Source organism: Diabrotica undecimpunctata, chromosome 1, assembly GCF_040954645.1.
Source record: "Diabrotica undecimpunctata isolate CICGRU chromosome 1, icDiaUnde3, whole genome shotgun sequence".
Taxonomy (NCBI): Eukaryota; Metazoa; Arthropoda; class Insecta; order Coleoptera; family Chrysomelidae; genus Diabrotica; species Diabrotica undecimpunctata.
In genome coordinates this window covers 24,840,029-24,861,629 of record NC_092803.1, presented here as the reverse complement: position 1 = coordinate 24,861,629, position 21,601 = coordinate 24,840,029, and the positions used below count along the sequence as shown (strand labels likewise).

The following is a 21,601-nucleotide window of genomic DNA, read 5'->3' as shown; positions in this document are numbered from 1 at the left end:
GTCTTGGCACTACATCATTGTGGTTAGCGTGTGTAAGAGCGGATACGTGGAATATAGCAAGAGCAGTAAGGATGTCCACTCCACAAAGCTCGTAACTCACAGGCGATACCATTCGCTTGATTCTATAGGGTCCATCTCTCTTGGGATAGAATTTAGCTGTGTGACCTTTCGACCTGTTACTGGGAGCGGTTATTTGGCCCATACTAAATCTCCTTTGAATGGACTGAGTTCTTTCAAACGTCGATCAGCATGTTTATATTATCCTTTTTCGCGATCAAACACGCACAGCACAGGGCATGTGCCCCGCTGGTTATATTAAGATCACATTTTTCGATTATGAATTCACCTGATCACCTTCTTTCAGAAGTTTGTCTACATAATTCGGTTTTAAGCACTTTCTTCTTTGTAGGTAACATTCGGTATGGTGACAGTGCGATTGGTAAGCTATTGCTAGTGTCAATGCGATGCTCTGCATAGGCTGTAAGTGAGCTAATTTACAAGGCTGCTCCAAATAATTTGTCTTAATGAAATAAAAAAAAATGATAAATAATTCAAAAACATTTATTAACTCACAAATTAAAAACTCTTGGAAAATATGTTCCAAATCATTCAAAAACAACACAAAAATGCATTTATTTCTTAAACTATGAGGCAGAAGTCTCGATTCTGGCTCTCTTTGGTCAAGGCATTCATGACACCGCAAAATCCTATTAAACAAAATAATTGAGCAATTCTTCTAACGCTCTTAAAGCATTTAAAATACTTCAGGACGTTCAGAAATCTATTAGTTTGTGTATCACGACATATCTTCCAATGCGGGAGGAGATTGGTATGTTGGTGTGGAAGATTTCGTGAGTTAATTTATACCTGAAACAAGAATATTGCATTAAATATCAAAAAATTAAGAAATATTTTCAGAACTCTCTTACCTGCTTAGTATATCAGATATAGAAGGTACCAAAACGTCGTAGCTAATAATATGGGACGGTAGAGTTCCATTTGGTGGATAATTCTGCCTTAACCAGTCAGTGGGACTTTTGTAAAAAGCATCAGCTTCATCTATGTAGTTTTCTATGTTACTGAAGTTTGGTAAACATGTTAAAAATCTGGTGGTAACATTTATATGAAGATGACTAAAAATGTAAAAAATATATTATAAACTAAATTATAAGATAATATATTTGATTTTATCAAATGATAATAGCAGTGGTTTTAGATTAAATATGAGATATAGGATGACTATCTGATAAGTAATTAGCCTTGCCGCCCGATGGCGCCTCTATCGCAAGAGAAATTTACTATCGAGTAGTATATTCTCGTAGACAGTTAATTAGTGTTGCCCAAATGCAAGAACAAGACGAGACTTAGGCAGTCTTGGTCTTGGTCTTGCGCCAATACACCTGGTCTTGGTCTTGGTCTTGGTATTGCACTCCTGGTCTTGGTCTTGGTCTTGCAGCAAGAGTCTTGCAAATCTTGCAGTTACCCATTAGCCTATTGCTATTCATTAAACGTTACTTTAGATCTTAAAGTACATTTTAAGCTTGAATTAACATAGCCATAATAAAGACCAACCAAATTAATAAATGTCTAAACAACTGACATCGGGTGGGGTTCGAAGCCACGATCTAAGCTTACCGTGCCTATGTTCTAACTAACTCAGATATCTACCATGCCCCACAGAAGTCAATCTGTTTCTTAATAAACGTTTGCATTTACTAAGCTTAAATGTGCTAAATCATGGTTAAAACACAAAAAAAAACAAATTAATGACATAAGCATGCCTGTATTTTAAAGAACATTATCTGCCAAAAAAAGAGATTGATGGACATGATGGGCAAAAAATCCACATACATGTATCAAGGGCACAGATTTTTTAGGTGATAAGATAACAAACTATAATCCACTTATTAAAGCAAAATAAATGTTTTTAGAAATCTTATCTCTACTTTTATATAAAAAACTAACTTGAAAAAATATAGAATAGGTAAAAAAGCAATGACAATCAAAAGAAGTTCTTTTAAATTCAGGAGATACCTAGTTAATAAATACATTAATTTACCAAAATAAAGTAGTAGGTATATGATATATGTAGTTGGTAATAAGGTAATAAGTATATTTTTTTACATGTCCACTTTTACCAGCGGTTATTAAAAAGCTTGTGATATCTCTACCGAATTTTGGTTTTTCAGGAAGAAATGTTTGTAATTCCTTTTTGTGAAAAGATATTAGATGCTTCCTTAAACCTGACGTGTTTCTGTTGTTCATTTTCATTTCAACCTTTCTATGTAGGCACAATTTACACAAACCAATAATTATTAGCGATGCATGAATTATTTCGAAAAACTCATCAAATTTGCTTTTAGGTCTTTTAGATCTATAACTCCAACGCTCACTATTCCGACTAGAATTATTTGAATCTTTGTCCCTCATGTCAAATTGTAAATTTGTCACTCCGGGAACAAAAAGGATTAGATGAAAAACAATTATTACATTAAACTCAAAGGAAAACTCAATTGGGAATGAAGTTAAGTAATGTCGAAAAAGTAACTACGATACTACTATAAAAAAAAAGTTACTTTATGTTCGTTACTATCCAATACCTTAAGTATTTAATAACAAACCGAGAATTATATATCCTTACTTCGTTATTCTAAATACTTCGGTATTTTGTTACGGTAGGCGGCATTATATGTTATTAATTTGTCTCGTTACTTTCGCGCTCTTTCAGCAAATTTTGTTTAACCGAATGATCTCATCGCACACTCAGCAGAAACAATTTATAGTCTTAGGCCGATAAGATTTGTTTATTTAGATTCCTTCTGACTAAATTATAATGGAAATACGATATTACTGTCGGCGTCGCAATGCAAGAAGATTATTTTTATGATTAGAGGGCGGCTATACTCAAAATATGGACAATTAATTTCAGAGCGAAGAAGTCGTGTGCTGGAAAAGAATGTACAAAATATTTAATTTTGTAATCTCGACCTCTGAGCACGTGTCAAATGTGTTTTTTTAATAAACATTTTGATTCGGTATGTATGTTTATGGTATTGTTTGTAATACGCATTAGTTCAGTTTTTCAAATTTTTATTACATTTTTTTGCGTCTCATTGAGTCTTTAAATACCCGAACTACTATTCTTGCTAAAACCACATTCAGTCCTAACTGCAAGACGCAAGAGTCTCGCAGGCTTAGTCTTGTTCTTGCTTAAATCTTGCACGGTCAGTCTTGGTCTTGGTCTTGCTAAAATTAGGCGGTCTTGGTCTTGGTCTTGCAAAAACGCAAGAACAAGACCAAGACTGCAAGACCAAGACCGATTTTGGGCAACACTACAGTTAATGTGAAAATTTCAGCAGAATTGGACTCGTAGTAGTCTTGTTTTCGTGTGTAGAAGCGGGCGTGTCCGCGGATTTTATAAAGATTGAAAAAGAGAAACATGAAACATGGATCCACTGGTACACACCAGAGACCAAGGAACAGTTAAAAAAGGAGGCTTTACCCAGCGAACTTACTCCAAAGAAGGCGAAAACTGTCCTATCAGCCGGAAAGGTGCTGGCCACCATTTTGTGGGATTCGCAAGGTGTGATCTACATCAACTACGATGACTGGGCTCTACTATGGCGAATTATTGAGCCGATTAGACGCCCAATTGCAGAAAAAAACGGTCCCATTTGGCGACAAGTACTCTTCCACCATGGGAACGCACCGTCTCACACCACCGACCAAATTGGTCGACGTGTGCTGCAAACTGCTGCCCATCCAGCATATTCTTCTTCTTCTACAGCACTACAGCCCAAATTAAGCCTTGGCCTCCTTTATTTTTTGCCTCCACCCTTGCTTGTCTGTGGCTGATCTTCTCCATACACGGACTCCTAAAAGGGCTTGTGCGTCACTGTTTACTGTGTCTTCCCAGCGCTTTTTTGGCTCTTCAACCGGTCTCTTTCCCTACATTCAGGTCTCTTTTTGGTAGCCTATCCTCTCCAATTCTTATCACATGTCCGGCCCATTGCAATCTGTGTATTCTAATGAAGTCTGACAGTGGTGCTTCCTTCCCATCCACCGTATCCTACATATTTGGCCTGTGCGACTTCTTTTTTTTTTTGTTCCAAACTTAAAAAACTTTTTCTATTAAATTTACCTGTACAATGGTGTTGAATGACAAGGCATTAAGAATAGCAAACGGGTATCTTGCAGATTCTGTTTGGCTACCTCTCGTAATGGGGTCATGACATCCAGTGTACCTCTTTGGTGTACCATTCCCAAGTACCAAGCTGGACCCAAATTTCCAATAAAGATTACGACTGCTACTAACCATATGGAAAACCTAAAAATGATTACAGTGTTATATAAAAGATTCCAAAGTACTATACTATAAATATATATATATATATATATATATATATATATATATATAAATATATATATATATATATATATATATATATATATATATATATATATATATATATATATATATATATATTGTGACGATTGGGGTTTATAGAAAATAATTTATAAGTTATATACTACATAATATTAGATATTTGGTTGTTTTAAATAAGTTATATACTAGAGAATTTTATAAAAATATATTTATGTGAGGGCATTTTAAGAAATTAGCATATAATAATTGTAAAAAAGTTGTATTTTAGTAATTATAATGTGGTAGATAGATTTAAGTGAGCCATGTGCATAGGCAACCAAAAATACTCTCGAGTGATTGACAGATAGAAATTAATCATAATTGGGAATATAAAGTGGGGTTATAATAATATATTGTTTGAATTGTGTATTTTATTAAATTAGAGTGTTAGTTACTAATTTGAATGTTTATTCTGATCTGAAAAGCCTAAATGTCAACAAAATTATCAATGGAACATTAACGAATTCTCCAGAGTGCAGAATTTGACCTGTGTTTATGTTGGAACATTCTGGAATAATGATTATGGCGGTGGATCGAACAGATATTTTTTTCGAGAACATCTATATAGAAGTTAATAGAACGAATGGAACATGATCTCTTACCAGATGGTTCTGGAATATCAAAAAGGATATAAATACCCGTGATTTGGATTCAAGAGGGCAGTTTTTAGTCAGAAGTCAAGCAGTTTATTATGAAAGTTAGTAGAAGATAGACACAATTAATTAGTGAAGTCAATTGTTCACAGTTTTAGTAAGTCAGTCAAGCAGTTTAATATAGTGAGTTAAATGAAGATTAAAAATTATGCATATATTTAATGCACATTTATAATTATACACAAATAATTATTGAAGATTATAAAAGTATATTAGAAGAATATTGGATGGACATTGGAAAGAATTAAAATTATATTATGATTGGAGATTAGTATAAATCAACTTATAATAATTGGATATTGGTATATTGAAAAGAAGAATAAATATAAATGGTGTTTGCTGGTTTGCTTGGTGGTGTATAATTGCTGGTGAAGAAAAATATATCTTAAATTGGTAGAAGCTGATATTTGGAAAAAGAAATTTCACAAAAACAAGGATAACCGAAGTACGAAGACATTCAGTGGTGATTAGAATATATATAGTGGAAAACAGTTCATTTAGGCATTCAGTGAAAGAAAGGTACAAAATTTTGTTAATATAATTTAGTTAGTGTTATAACAATTTCAATTTTGAAGATAGTTTGTTTAAATTTAACATTGTCTATAGAATTTAATTAGTTTTATAAGAACATCAATTTAAAGATAGTTTATTTTAAATTTACATTGGCTAGGTTAGATATATATGTGTGTTTCATAATAGTTATAATAAAGATAATTTAAAAAAAAGTACTTACAAACTAATTCTTTGAGAACCGCGATAAAAACCCTATATATTATTAAAAATACTCATTGCTCATCATTCAAACAAAAAATACATCATAACAATTTGGCACCCAACGCGGTGGCTCTCTATTTAAAAGAATTAGTTTGGGAAGATAAGTGCTCTCATATAATTAAATTAATTATCAGTAGAAAGGAAAAATTATAGATTTTATTTTTAATTATATTTGAACAAGTAAAGTCTCAAAATGTCTCAAGGAAAGAAAGGTACAAGAAGCAAAAAGAATGAAGAAGATGTGGAAGTAGAAACACAACCTATACAAGAGGAGAGTTTAGTTCAAATTCCACAAGATACTGCAGAAATGAATCCAGAAAGAGAGGAAAATGTCAATATGGCAGCTTTAATGTCATTAATGATGCAGATGAACAAGACGATGGAAGAGAATTCAAAAGAAATCAAAGAAGACATGAAAAAAATGGAACAGAAAATGGAAGAGAATTCAAAAGAAATCAAAGAAGACATAAAAAAATTGGAAGAGAATTCAAAAGAAGTCAAAGAAGACATGAAAAAAATGGAACAGAAATTGGAAGAGAATTATAGAAAATTAGAAAAGAAAATAGAAGATAATAATAATAAAATTGTAAAACAAATGGATAAAAAACTTGAAGCTGCAGAGAAAAAAGTAGCAAATGAAATAAAAAGTATACGGAATGACTACAAGAAAAGGATAGAAAATGAGAGGACAGAAGTAAAGAGGATTATTCAAGATAATAAGATAGATATAGAACAGAAAATAGAGTTACAGAAATGTAACTTAGAAGTAAAAATTAACGAAGACAGGAGAAACACAGAAGAAAAATTAGACGATATACAACAAAATATCCAAATAAATAGTAATCAAATAAGAAATGTGGAACAGAGAATAGATGATATTTCACAAATGAGAGACATAGGGAGACCTTACTTAAATTTAACAAATGAGACTGGGATTAAATTCTCTGGTAATATAAAAAATTTGCATCCTAGAGTATACATAAATAGTTTAAAACATAAATTAAGATTGGTGAATAATATTAATGATATTAAAGATTATATTAGAATGACATTAAATGACAATGCAGCAACTTGGTTTGCTAGTATTGAGAATGATTTAGATAATTTTCAAACATTTGAAAATAAATTTTTAAATTATTATTGGGGTGAATTAGAGCAAGCAAAGTTTAGAGAAATTCTATATTTTGGAAAGTATAATCAAAATTTAAAATCAAATATGGTAGATTATGCATTGAAATTGATAACAGTTGCAAAATATTTAGAACCACCACTTAGAGAGGATGAAACAGTCTTAAATGTATCTAGACATTTTGATGCTGATGTTGTGCAAACCGTAACTGTACAAAATATTCAAACAATAGATAGTTTTATTAATTTTATTCAAAGAATACAAAGAGGCAATATGACAAGTAATAATAACAACAGAAAAAACAATAATAACTTTCAATATAATAATTATAGATATGGTAATAATTTACAAAACTTTAATAATAATACTAGTTATAATAGACAAAATTTTAATAATAATACTAATTATAATAGACAACATTTTAATAACAGTACTAATAATAATAGACAAGATTTTAACAATAGAAGAAATACAGAGCGACCTAACTATAACAGACAGGTAAATTGTGTTCGAAGGAATAGAAGCTGCGAAGACAGGGAACGAAGTAGTACAAGTCAGGAAAATGTGAGTAGAAGTCATAGTAGGGAAAGACATAGGACATCAGATCCAAGTGGTCAGATACAATCTGACAATTCTAATAATCAAAATTTTGTGCAGTAAACTTTCTGAATTACAAGTTAGGCCATTGCTATTATGAAAAACCTTCTGAATTTATTTCTTTAGATGAAGAGAAAATTATTGAATCTATTAATTTAATTTATATAAATGCTTTGGCCAAAAATAAAATGATTAAAATTATGATAGATACTGGTTCAGAAAGTACATTAGTCTCGGAGAATTTTATTTTTAATACATTAAAACTATCAGATATAATAAAGATTCCAAAAATTAAAATTATTGGTGCAAATAATAAGAAGTTGGGTGAAATTGATAAACTAGCCAATTTTAAAATTAATATTCTTAATAAAGAAATTAATATGCAAGGATTTATTGTCAAGGATTTATGTGTTGATATATTAATGGGAAATGATGAATTGGAAAAGAAGAAAGTAAAGATAGATTTTGAAAAAAAAAATGGTAACTTTGGAAGGGCAAATAATTAAATTTATGCAGAAAGATGAGGTAGAAGAAGGAATAAGAGTTGATAGGATATTATTAAAAGAAAATAATGATGTTTATGAAGAAGAAATGTATTTTGATGATAGGGAAATGTCCCAAAAGAATGTAAAGAATAATTATTGTAGTGAATATTTAAGGAATGGAAATTTTAAGCAGATGGATGCCTACGAGGCGGAGTGCGTAAAATTGGAAGCAAGGAATAATGAGTACATAATGAAGAATAATTTTATTTGTAAAGAAGAAGATGTGATAAAAGTTTTAAATTGCCCTGAAGAATATAAATCAATAGTCATTTCCATATTGCAGCAACACAAGGGACTTGTCAATAAAGAAAATAGAATTGCACAAAATTATATCCATAGTATAAAAGTTAAAGAAGAAAAAGATTTTAAAACAAAATCATACCCAATACCATATAAATACAGAGAAGAAGTAAACAAAACAATTAATAATATGTTAGAAGATGGAATCATTGAGAAAGCCGACACACGTTTTATAAATCCCATAGTAGTAGTACGAAAAAGATCAGGTGAAATCAGGTTATGTTTGGATGCAAGGAATATTAACAAGATTACTGAAAAGCAATTTGAAGCACCAATGAGTATAGATGGAATACTAGGAAGAATTACAGGAATGTCATTTTTCACTAAAATCGATTTACAGCATAGTTTCTGGTTAATACCTCTAGAAAGAAAAAGTAGACAGTATACAGAATTTCAGATAGATGGAGTAGTATATCAATTCAAAGTAGTACCATTTGGACTTCAATCATCTTGCAGTGTTCTATGTAGATGTCTTCATGATATTTTGGATCAATATGAACATTTTGTAATTCACTACATTGATGATATATTAATTTTTTCTAAAACGGCTGAAGATCATGAGAAACACCTAAAAATTATAATAAATAGATTAGACAAAGTTGGACTAAAAATAAATCAAGAAAAATGTACATTTTTTCAAAAAGAAGTCATATATCTAGGTTATAAACTTAACACTAAGGGAATCGAAATGGATCCAGAACGGACACAAGTCATTCAGGAATATAAAACACCACACAATTTAAGAACTTTAAGAGGATTTATTGGAATAATTAATTATTATAAAAGGATGATACCAGATCTAAGTATAAAAGAAATTCCATTACTTGAACTACTGAGAAAAGGTGTAAAATGGAGATGGGATCAGAGAAGAGAACTAGCATTCCAAGAAATTAAAAACATTTTTCTGTCAAATTTGAAAATATACTATCCTGACTACACACAGCCATTCATATTAAGAACAGATGCATCAATAGAGAGATTATCAGGGGTATTATTACAAATACATGATGGGGTCGAATACCCAATACAATTCATTTCAAGAATTACAAAGCCACATGAAAAGGGTTACTCAGTTTCAGAATTAGAACTAGCAAGTATAATACACTGTGTCACAAAATTAAGATTTTATTTGTTGGGTAATGAATTCACAATAGAAACAGATCACCAAGCTTTAACGTCTATATTAAATAACAAATATGGAAACAGTAGAATACATCGGTGGAGTCTAATACTTAGTGAATACTGCTTTGAAATCAAATACATTTCTGGAAAATCCAATATAGTGGCAGATGTTTTATCAAGGTTAGAAAATACACCACAAAAAGGGCAGCGAACAATAAAAATTGGATTAAATCAATTAGTAGAAAGTACAGGATTATATTCTAAAGAAGAAATTATAAGAGATCAGATCAATTTGAGTGAAAAACAAAAAGTCCTTAAGAAAGATGGGGTATATTATAAAATAATAAATGGCATAGAAGTATATGTAATAACTAGAACTTTAGCAAAGAAAATATTGAAAAATTTACATAACAATTATATGCATATTGGTTCAAGAAAGCTATGGATGCTATTTAGGGACAATTATTTTGCAAAGAATGACATAAGTATAGCAAAAGAAATTACTACCCAATGCCCAATATGTCAACTAAACAAAGAAAAGAATTTCAAAAAAAATTTAAAAAAAAAAAAAACTTACTGATAGATCCATTTCATAGATAGATGATAGATTTCTTTGTTGGAAATAAATTTGACATCATACTTGTTGAATTTTGTACATACGGAAATTGTTTGGTACCCTAAAAATCATAATTTGGGGTTAGATACAGAATTGATTGTGTAAATGTCTTTATAAAAAGTGTAAAACTTACCAATTTATATTGATGAAAGTTATTTTGAATGGAAATAATTCCTAGATTTTGTCTATAAATAAACAGAACACAATATCCATTATATTTTTAATTAAGGTTATATTTTATTCTCTCCATTTGATATGACAGTTTGACCATAGAATAGCCGAACTGTGATCCGTTGTTCTTTGCTTTGACATAGACAGCGAACAGGGATGTATTTAACACATTTTAAATAAAAAAAAATTGAATTATTAATTTATTAAATTTAATAAGGTATGAGAAAATTAATATTTAAAAAAATAATAAGTAAATTATTTATTTTAAATATTATTTTTGGGGTATTGTGACGATTGGGGTTTATAGAAAATAATTTATAAGTTATATACTACATAATATTAGATATTTGGTTGTTTTAAATAAGTTATATACTAGAGAATTTTATAAAAATATATTTATGTGAGGGCATTTTAAGAAATTAGCATATAATAATTGTAAAAAAGTTGTATTTTAGTAATTATAATGTGGTAGATAGATTTAAGTGAGCCATGTGCATAGGCAACCAAAAATACTCTCGAGTGATTGACAGATAGAAATTAATCATAATTGGGAATATAAAGTGGGGTTATAATAATATATTGTTTGAATTGTGTATTTTATTAAATTAGAGTGTTAGTTACTAATTTGAATGTTTATTCTGATCTGAAAAGCCTAAATGTCAACAAAATTATCAATGGAACATTAACGAATTCGCCAGAGTGCAGAATTTGACCTGTGTTTATGTTGGAACATTCTGGAATAATGATTATGGCGGTGGATCGAACAGATATTTTTTTCGAGAACATCTATACAGAAGTTAATAGAACGAATGGAACATGATCTCTTACCAGATGGTTCTGGAATATCAAAAAGGACATAAATACCCGTGATTTGGATTCAAGAGGGCAGTTTTTAGTCAGAAGTCAAGCAGTTTATTATGAAAGTTAGTAGAAGATAGACACAATTAATTAGTGAAGTCAATTGTTCACAGTTTTAGTAAGTCAGTCAAGCAGTTTAATATAGTGAGTTAAATGAAGATTAAAAATTATGCATATATTTAATGCACATTTATAATTATACACAAATAATTATTGAAGATTATAAAAGTATATTAGAAGAATATTGGATGGACATTGGAAAGAATTAAAATTATATTATGATTGGAGATTAGTATAAATCAACTTATAATAATTGGATATTGGTATATTGAAAAGAAGAATAAATATAAATGGTGTTTGCTGGTTTGCTTGGTGGTGTATAATTGCTGGTGAAGAAAAATATATCTTAAATTGGTAGAAGCTGATATTTGGAAAAAGAAATTTCACAAAAACAAGGATAACCGAAGTACGAAGACATTCAGTGGTGATTAGAATATATATAGTGGAAAACAGTTCATTTAGGCATTCAGTGAAAGAAAGGTACAAAATTTTGTTAATATAATTTAGTTAGTGTTATAACAATTTCAATTTTGAAGATAGTTTGTTTAAATTTAACATTGTCTATAGAATTTAATTAGTTTTATAAGAACATCAATTTAAAGATAGTTTATTTTAAATTTACATTGGCTAGGTTAGATATATATGTGTGTTTCATAATAGTTATAATAAAGATAATTTAAAAAAAAGTACTTGCAAACTAATTCTTTGAGAACCGCGATAAAAACCCTATATATTATTAAAAATACTCATTGCTCATCATTCAAACAAAAAATACATCATAACAATATATATATATATATATATATATATATATATATATATATATATATATATATATTAAAGCTAGAGCTAAGATTAATACTATTACAAGAATTAATATTAAACTCAACAGTCTTCCCGCCTCGATGATCATTGCGCCGAGCTTTCGACATCATCTTTCATGTCTTCTTCAGGGCTTCCGAGGTCTCAGTCTCCCGAGCCCCCAGACACTACTACACTGATCACTAAACAATGTATTACTACGCATATACTAATTGCAGTAAAGAATTGGTTAGGGATCAATAGAGGAAGTGCTCATGCCATTATACTCGTATTACAAGAAGAAGGTTGGGGTTATCGCTAAATAGGTGAAAAATTCGGTGGGTCCCATTCATCAGTGTCGCAAATGGTTAAAAAACACAAGTTAACTGGTGAGAGTACCAGAGTTTGTTAAAAGTAAGAGCTTTCTACTATAAAACAATGCTTTGTAACCTGCCTATGTAAGTGGCATCCAAATAAGCCTGGAAACAGTTTAATAACGTCTTCTATAAGGTAATTGCATCTTCACATTGCTACCCGAGATTCAGTGTTAATCAGAGATCATTGTAAATGAGACATTGCAGACGAATCATGGATAGTTTTTGACAAGAAACATGTAAGAATCCGATTGGAAACAAGTTCTGCAGACAAATGAGTCACGCTGTTGCTTACATACAAGTGATACACGAGTTCGGGTTTTTAGAAGGCCTAATAAACAATATGCACAATGTAACATAACAAATACCATTCTATACCATTTTATTTGGACTCGCTTATAATATGGGGAGGCATTTCATTAACACCACGCATGGACCTCCTTACCTTCCTCTCCGCCTCCTTGTGAAGATAACTGTTCATCCCTGACGTACATCGAAAATTTGAAAGAAAACTGGAAAAAGTTTATGAATTTACTCGTAAAAGTTTGAAGCTTTAAAGTGATGAAGCCGAGGCCCTTCAACGAAACTGGGAAGGTCCATACACCGTCCTATAGAAAATAAACGATCTAATCTACCACATCCAGTTTTCAGTTAGAAGTAAACCCAAAGTAGTTCATATCGAGAGATTAGCTTCATACCATGGTACTGATCCACCCTGTTGACTTCAATAGGTACCTGATAGTTCAGTTCTTCGAGACGAATAACTATAAAGGAGGGAGCAGTATTAAGACAGCTCCGTGAGATTTATTCCACATAGAAAACGTCCCGTGTCCAAAAAGAAGAAGTATTGAAACAAATCTGGCATGATCGAGATGTTATCGAAAAATCCCAAAATGTCCAGTAATGTTTGGAATGTCAGAAAATGTATACAAACATAGCCAGTTGACAGTTCGAATAGCAGTAGTATTTGATTATTTTGAAGGTTATTATGAAATTTATGGTTGTGATTGTATTAAAATAGTGTAATATTGTTGATGTTGAATAAAGTTATTTTAAAGACGTGTATTTACCGTTTCAGAATATGGTTTCTAAGTGTTCAACGAACCGCAGTTAGAGAAGCATCCAATTATAGAGTTTTGAAACAATGAAAGCAAGGAACTATTACCAAAGAATATAGACGTTTATATTCTTTGCTATTACAGAAGCACTGGAAACGTCAACAGGAAAAAACCCTAAATACACGATATTGTAAAACAAACAATTCAAAAACTGCATTCATTTTATTTTCTAAAATAAGATATCTACTTCAGCTAAACTTTTAGCAGACAGTAATAGTGACAACACGTTGTAAAACATGAACAAAGACAAATTGTGGAAAATCTTGCACAAATTAAACTTCATTTAGGAGAAGCACAATAGATAAAGAAGAGAAAGCAATAATATTTTTTCTATGAATGAAACATGAATTAATAAATAACATTGTGCAAAAAAGATTGACAAGATAAACAGCTTACACATGTTCATCAGGGGTTTACTGAGGGTTTATTTGTCTAATTGATTAAAATTTTAAACTGAAAGAAATGATTTCTGTTTTAGAAGATTATTTTGGTCAAATGATACATTTCAAACCAATTAATTCTGTTATAGTTACAGACAATGCCAGTTACCATTCATGATTAAAAGAACCATTACCTAAGAGAAAAGTGTAACTGGAAAAAGAAAGACTTAGATTAGTTAATAAACTAAGAAATAAAAGAGTTTATACAGATATGTAAATTACATTTCCTAAAATTTAAGAAATATGCTGTAGATGAAGTAGTAAAAGAACATGGAGTTACATTGTTCTAATTTCCACCTTATTATTGCGATCTTAACCACATTGACTGTATCTGACTATAATACCACATTTAACTTAAAGCTATTCGTCTTATAAAAATTATGGAAACTTGATATGATAATAGAAACAACAATAGAGCCTATTATAATTTCTTTGGGAAATGATGGGATATGTTATGAGAGCAGACACAGAAAATATGGAAATACTTATGCAAGGAAAGGTAGAAGGCCGTAGATCGCGAGGAAGATCCCAAACGAGATGTATCAACCAAATTACAGTAATATACAAACGATCTATGCATGAGGTAAAAGAAATGATCAGGGAAAGAGATTTTTGGAGGGACTGGGGAGAGAGATGTAATAAATACATGCACTAAAGATATGCAAGTATGGCGTAACTTCTTATACAAAACTGAGGGAATAAGATATAAATAGTCATCTATAGTCCTGTATAAAGACTGTTATAATCTTCTGTCATGAAATAGCCTTTGTGCTATGAAGCATTTCCAAATTCAGTACAAGCATGCATTGGGTATAAACATCCGTATAAAAAAATATACTTAAAGAAGGTCTGTTAACCGAATAAAATTACTTACTTGTTGGCTTTTCTACTCCAAGCTGATAAGAATCTGGATGATATATAGAACACCAATGGCAACAGAGGTAATAAAAATCTAAATTCCTTGTGAGGTAAATAACTAAAAAGTAAATGATTGTTAAAAATTAATTAAGATTTTTTATGAATTCAAATTATCATGTTTGTAACACCTTTACCTGTACACAGCCACAGTAAAAACAATCGTCCCAAGCATCACTAACTCATTGGGATGTACTTTTCTATTTTTCAAAACAACCACTGTAGCCAGAAGGAAAGGTAGTACTTGTATACCTAATATGCCAGGCAACCCAGAGGATAAATACCAATGCCATGGCTGTTCTCCATAAAACGAGCTCAAATTCTCAAGAAGGTTGAACTTTAAAAACCCATAGGGTGTTATCAAAAGAGATCCATGACATAAACTGTCAAACATAGTAGCTAAGGACAATACGATCAATCTACAAAGTAAAAAAAGATCTTATGCTCTTACAGAAATTTTTCATTATACAATGTTAAAATTTGCAATTAAGTAATGTTTTAATTTTAAATATTACAATCTAAATGCAAACAAATAATTTACCCTATTGGGAAATATTTGGTGAGGGTGATGTTTAAGAATGACTTTTTGTTTATCTTCAAATGATACAAGCAAAGTGGAAGCCACACTATGGCACTGGTAGGTCTTATAGTAAACAATAAAGCTGTTATCCATAAGAAGGTAGAAGATTCTTCTAAAAAAGAAAATGAAATTAATCTGTTTATAAGTGTTTAACTAATACCTGATAATGATTTATTTTATAAATAATATAAGTCTCTTTATCTACTGTCATGTCTATTTTGATACCAATAATTGAATTTTTTGTTCTAGAAACAGTCTGATAAAACGTACCTATCCCTTTTCCTGGCCATGGGAATTTTGATAGAGCTATTGTGGTTAAGGAACACTCCATGGTATTTATCAGAGTCCTGGATCCAGTATAGAACCAAAACCATGAACTGGCCATTGCAAACACTGCCCATTTTTTGGTCCCCGACCATTTGTAGAAACACAGATCTGAATAGGAGCTGAGAAAAGCTTGAAGGACTCTAGGAGCATAAATCTAAAAAGCAGTATTGGTTTAAAAACTAGAGATAATGTTGAAAATGGATACTTACCAAGAATTCAGCACTGTCAAGGCCAAGAAGGTTTAAAAATTTGTACAATCCTGCTACCACTAACGGGGGTATGTAACTTCTTATACCTTTACTCCACTCCCAAGTCAAATACCCATATTCATAAACCAAATTATGGGCAACTTCTAAAGTCTGCCAATATTCGTCTGGCACGTAAAACGTTTGAACGAAATACACAGATACTAATCTTACAGTTAGAAATATCAAGAACACATCCAGGTTTTTCATTTTGTACTATTGGTTTTTAAATACAAAGTTTTGAATAAGGTTTTATATATCTTTTACTACGGCACGTGCGAAACGTGAGTATAAAACGTAAGTGTTTCTTTTTTATTGGGTACAGGTGTTATTTTTAGATTTTGTCTCGTAAGAGATTATTTTGGTTGGGCTAAATTGTATTTTTAATTTTAAGGTTATGTTTTGTTTATGGGCAGAGTGTTTATGGGTGAACTCAATCAGATCATTATGATTTTCAAAAATGTATCAATTAATTTTATGCCCATGTTAATTTAGGTATTTTGCAATATTTCCTTTATTTGATAATCTTATCACATTTTGATATATGATTACGATTATTTACATTTGCTTTGCAATTTGCATGTTCCATCGTTCCATCATGTTCGATGTTCGATTCCTAAGTCTAACTAAAGGAATAACAACACAGCAGAGAAAACACAGTTTAACCATAGAATAGAATAACAGAACAACACAAAGTTGTTTGTTCTGTTATTATTGTTATTGTTCTTGTTAGTATTGTGTTGGTTGTTCTCTGGTTTAACCACAAAGTTTTTTTCTTTTTTATACTATGATAACAATAACGGAATAAGGAATTAATTTAACTGATGGATAAAAAATGGCGATGGTATTTAGATACGCCATCTCCACTTCGAATGTACAATACCGAATAATAGGTGTAGTAAGAAGATTTTTTAGTTTTTTAGAATACTGAATGGTAGAATTCTATTAAATTTTAATTCAGATTTTACCGTAGATGTAGTAATACCCATTACAAAAACCGCAGCTTTATTTTAAATTCAAATATGGCATCAGTTGTTTGTTGAAGAGAATACTGAATATAAAATTATATTCTAATTTTCTGCTAAACCCTAAGTATGCTTTAAAATATTTATATTTGATAATACTTTGTATCACTCAACTTTATATATTTATTTATGACATAAACATAGTTATTCGTTAACATTTGCACATCTATACAATTTTTTTTTTGAAGCATAATTTTCTTATCGTGGGCTACGGACGGAGCGATGGATCGCACAGATGTGAGAAAAAAATAAAACAGTATAAGGGGTTAAGTTGTTATTTCCCCTTTAATCACCGTTGAGTTCGTTTGATTACTTTACTTAGGGAAATAATGTATTTTCAATGTTAACGTGTATTTATTACAGCACTATTCTTACATGAAAAAAAAACAAAGATTAACGATTAACAGGATCTAGATAAAAAACATTAGGCGTTATAACCTCTTGTCAATAATAATAATCCCAGTATTCCCTTTTCTCCAGTAGGACCCAGGACATAATATCACTAATATAATATACGACCCAGCGCGACCTACAGGGTAGGCAACATACACACAAAAACATTGCAACACGGGTTGCATACATGTAGGAGATTTTGGCAACCGATAATAACGACTGTAAGGACAGATCGCGCCACCACACAATTCGCGCAATCACACACTAGGTGGAGTAGTAAACGCAGTCATTTAAAATAAACTAAAATAAAAAAAATAAAATAATTCAATAATTTTAAATAAGATTATTTAAAAATGTATCAATTAAAATAAAATTATATTTAAGCAAAATGCAATAAAAACGAATCGTTTGAAACCGACTCAAATTGAATCGATTGGAATAAAATTGAATCGAATCAATTGGAATCGAGTATAATCGAATCGAATGGAATTGACTGCACAATACGAACATACACTGGGATGCAAAATTAACGGGACAATCAGATTTTTATGTTTTTTTCGTTCTCCGACAAAAACTTGTTTAATTTTTTTGAATTTTATTTTATTATCGATAACGTTTTTTTCTTATTTGAACCTGTTTAGATGATTTTTGCAAACAACAACCGTTCTACAGAAACTTTTTGTTATTAATGTGAAATAGTACCTTAAATTGAACAGCATTATTTTACATTCATTTTATATAGTATATGTATTTAGGAGTTGCATTAAACACTGATGGAACAGAAGAACCAGAAATTGAAAGAAGAATAGTAAAGGGAAACAAAGCTTATTTTTCACTCGATCATGTGTTCCGCTCCAAAAACACACACTGGAGATCGAAAATCAGGGTCTACAAAACTATTATCAGACCAATAGTATGTTATGGATGCGAGACATGGGTGATGACAGAAGAGACAAAAAGAAAACTGGAAGTCTTCGAAAGAAAAGTCCTAAGAAAGATATTTGGACCCATTAATGAAAACGGAATATGGAGATCCAGGTATAACCATGAACTCTACCAACTGTTCAAAGAGACACCGATCTCAGAATTCGTTAAACTTCAGGGACTTCGCTGGGTTGGTCATGTAGTAAGAACGGAAAAAGAAAGATTTCCGAAAAGAGCCCTAGATAGTAAAATGCAGGGCGCAAGACCAAAAGGAAGGCCACGGAAAAGATGGGAGGATGAAGTGGCAGCGGACGCGCAAAATTTGCTAGACGTGAGAATCGGGAGAAGATCGGCGCGGGACCGACAAGGTTGGAGGCATAGTTTGGAGGAGGCCAAGGCCCGATTTGAGCTGTAGCGCCATTGGAGAGAGAGAGGAGATTTTATATAGTATTCTAAATTTTTGCAAGCTTGGCTTTAATTTTTTTTAGTTTTTTGCTATTCAAAAATTGCAATAAAAAATAATAACACCAGAAGAAGTAGAACAAGTTGTTGCTTTACAGGATTGTGAGCGGAGCATTCGTTACATCGCAAATGCTTTAGGAATTTCTCGAAGTACAGTGTTTAATGCAGTACAAAGATTTGGCAAAACAGTACTAGACTAAATGGAATGCACCAGTAGCCCAGGTCAAGGTAGAAGAAGAATCATAAGTCAAGTTGAAGATCGCTTTACTTGATTTCAAGCATTACGCGATCATGCATTATCAGCACTAGTAGTTGTTCAACGATTAAATGATGTCCATAGAAACACAGTTTTCATTTGTACCGTTCGAAGACGCTTAAATGAATATGGATTAAGGTTCAGAATACCTATTACGGAACCTCCAATAACAGCAGAACATTGGAGGTTTTTGCTCGAAATTATTTGCAATACGCTTCCATTCGCTTTTAGTTTTTGGAAACTAGAACAAAATATGTTGCTTAATAGTTAATAATTGATTGGAAAAGTTTTATCGTGTTTTAAATTTTTAGATAACTGATAACGAAAGTAGTTGCACTAAATCGATACTGTCACCGTCAAGTGAAGAAAATGAAACTCCCAAATATCTTAACCTTCAGTTCTATCAGCAGATACTTCCACTTATAGTAAAATGGTATATCACTTAAGGACAAGAAAACAAACACATGGATAAGACAGAAAACCAAAGTCACCGATGTGGTGCAAAAATCATAAGTTGAAATGGGAATACGCTGGACATGTAGCTAGGAGCGATCTAAACAAATGGCACAGATCAATTTTAACCTGGAGACCATACCAACACAAAAGACCCAGAGGCAGACCTCCTATGAGATGGACAGATGATCTGAAAAGGACTGCCGGGAAAAATTGACTACAAGTAGTGTACAATAAAAAACAATGGAAAGGAAGACTTGAAGAGGCTTATGTTCAGATGTGGACGTGAATGGCTAGACGAAGAAGAAGAAGAAGATAGTAAAATGCCATCTGGTTGCAGAAAACGTGGGCGAAAATCAAAGCCTAGGGATGATATTTTGATTACAATTAATGATAAGTTTAACCGGTCAAATGCAGACGGGTATGTTGCTATGAAATTAATGGTTCTTCCAGCAGATCAAAGGATTATGGCTGAAAAATTATTTAATGACGTTTTATTCGAAGCAGAGTGCAACAACTTAAAAAGGCAATGGAGATTAGAACCACCTTCAACTACTGCCAGTTTACCTAACATGGTCAAAACTATTAATTCTTTTTGAAATGTATTAGCAGCAATTTTATTAACAAAACTAATTTTATTTGGTGAGTTAACAAAAAATTTTTTTCTTTCTAGTTCAACTTTGTAAGATATTTTGTCTTTTTTAGCAGCTCTTGATAATAATTGTAAACACAATTGAAGGCTCGAGATAATAAATAGTTAACCAATAGCTCCTTTTATTGACTCCAACCCATCCAAAACATTTATATATATATATATATATATATATATATATATATATATATATATATATATATATATATATATATATATATATATACATATATATGTATATAAAATAAACATGTTTCAAAAGTCTAAATCTTTTCATAACCTTATTAATTAACATGAATCTGTTTTTAATGTTTGCTATCAAAAAATCAAAAAAAGTAAAACTGCTGGGCAAGCAAACATTTCCGCTTCAAATGTACAGTGGGCATGAATTATATCAAATGGATTTATTGTAAATAACTTTTTATTAAAGGAAACACATTTTTATTGCACGAGTCTCTTTCAATAGCAAATGAAGTATACACAACTGACTTGCTGTAATTGCTTGCATGTGGCCACAATTTTCTCCATCTTGTGCAAAAAAACGCTTTATTACATTTGTAATATATATATATATATATATATATATATATATATATATATATATATATATATATATATATATATAGAGTGAAAAAGCGATAAACGCTTGTCATCAACGCTGATCAAATAGAATACAAAACTCAAATATTTGGGTGTGCAGCGGAAGATAGGACAAAGAAGTACTCTTTTTAGTTAACCAAGCTTTCGCAAATCTTTATTTGCATCATCAGGGTGCTACAATAAACAAAATTAGTACAAAATACAGAAAAGAATTATTTTGCATCTTACACTAATTGAGGTTAGTTGTCGTGATGTTTATTAAATGAAATGTGCAACTCATTTGATCCCTACAAATGATAGCGAAAACTATCCAAAATTGTTTTTAAAAAAACGTTATTTAACAAATACATATTTAAAACACTTTAAAACACATATACAAGAACACTCAAATAAAATTATGTTAAAATAATTACAGAACATGTCATAATATAAAATTTAGGTTATAAACATTCTTATCAGAAACAAAAGAATTGGTTGTGAATTCGTTACTGCCAACTTAAAACGATAGAACGTTAGATCTTAATGATAACAATGTAAAGGTAATAGTATACCTGATAGACGCTGAACTTCTTGAAACAGAAAAGGTAAAAAGACTTATATTAGAACAAGTAGGAGAGGTACTGTATATCTCATATATAATGAAACTTATATTGTTGATGATGAATTGTCTGTGTTAGTAGATTCGTGTTTATCCAAAGTTAACAATAATGAATATAGGTTGCTTAAATTATTGGTATCTGTCTTTTTGTTAATAGTTTCTTTTTCTTGAAAAATGAAAGCCATCT

General features: G+C 30.9%; 1 protein-coding gene across 1 annotated transcript; it reads right to left on the bottom strand.

The window, feature by feature from the left end:
• Window positions 1–543: 543 nt before the first annotated feature.
• On the bottom strand, window positions 544–16,798 carry PIG-B (phosphatidylinositol glycan anchor biosynthesis class B). Its single transcript, XM_072539245.1, has 8 exons — window positions 16,016–16,798; window positions 15,750–15,960; window positions 15,441–15,591; window positions 15,037–15,318; window positions 14,859–14,960; window positions 4,142–4,327; window positions 930–1,133; window positions 544–867 (listed from the first exon to the last, which is right to left on the bottom strand). The coding sequence occupies exons 1-8, from the start codon at window positions 16,259–16,261 to the stop codon at window positions 774–776; spliced, it is 1,476 nt and encodes a 491-aa protein (XP_072395346.1). The 5' UTR covers window positions 16,262–16,798; the 3' UTR covers window positions 544–773.
• Between the last annotated feature and the right edge of the window lie 4,803 nt (window positions 16,799–21,601).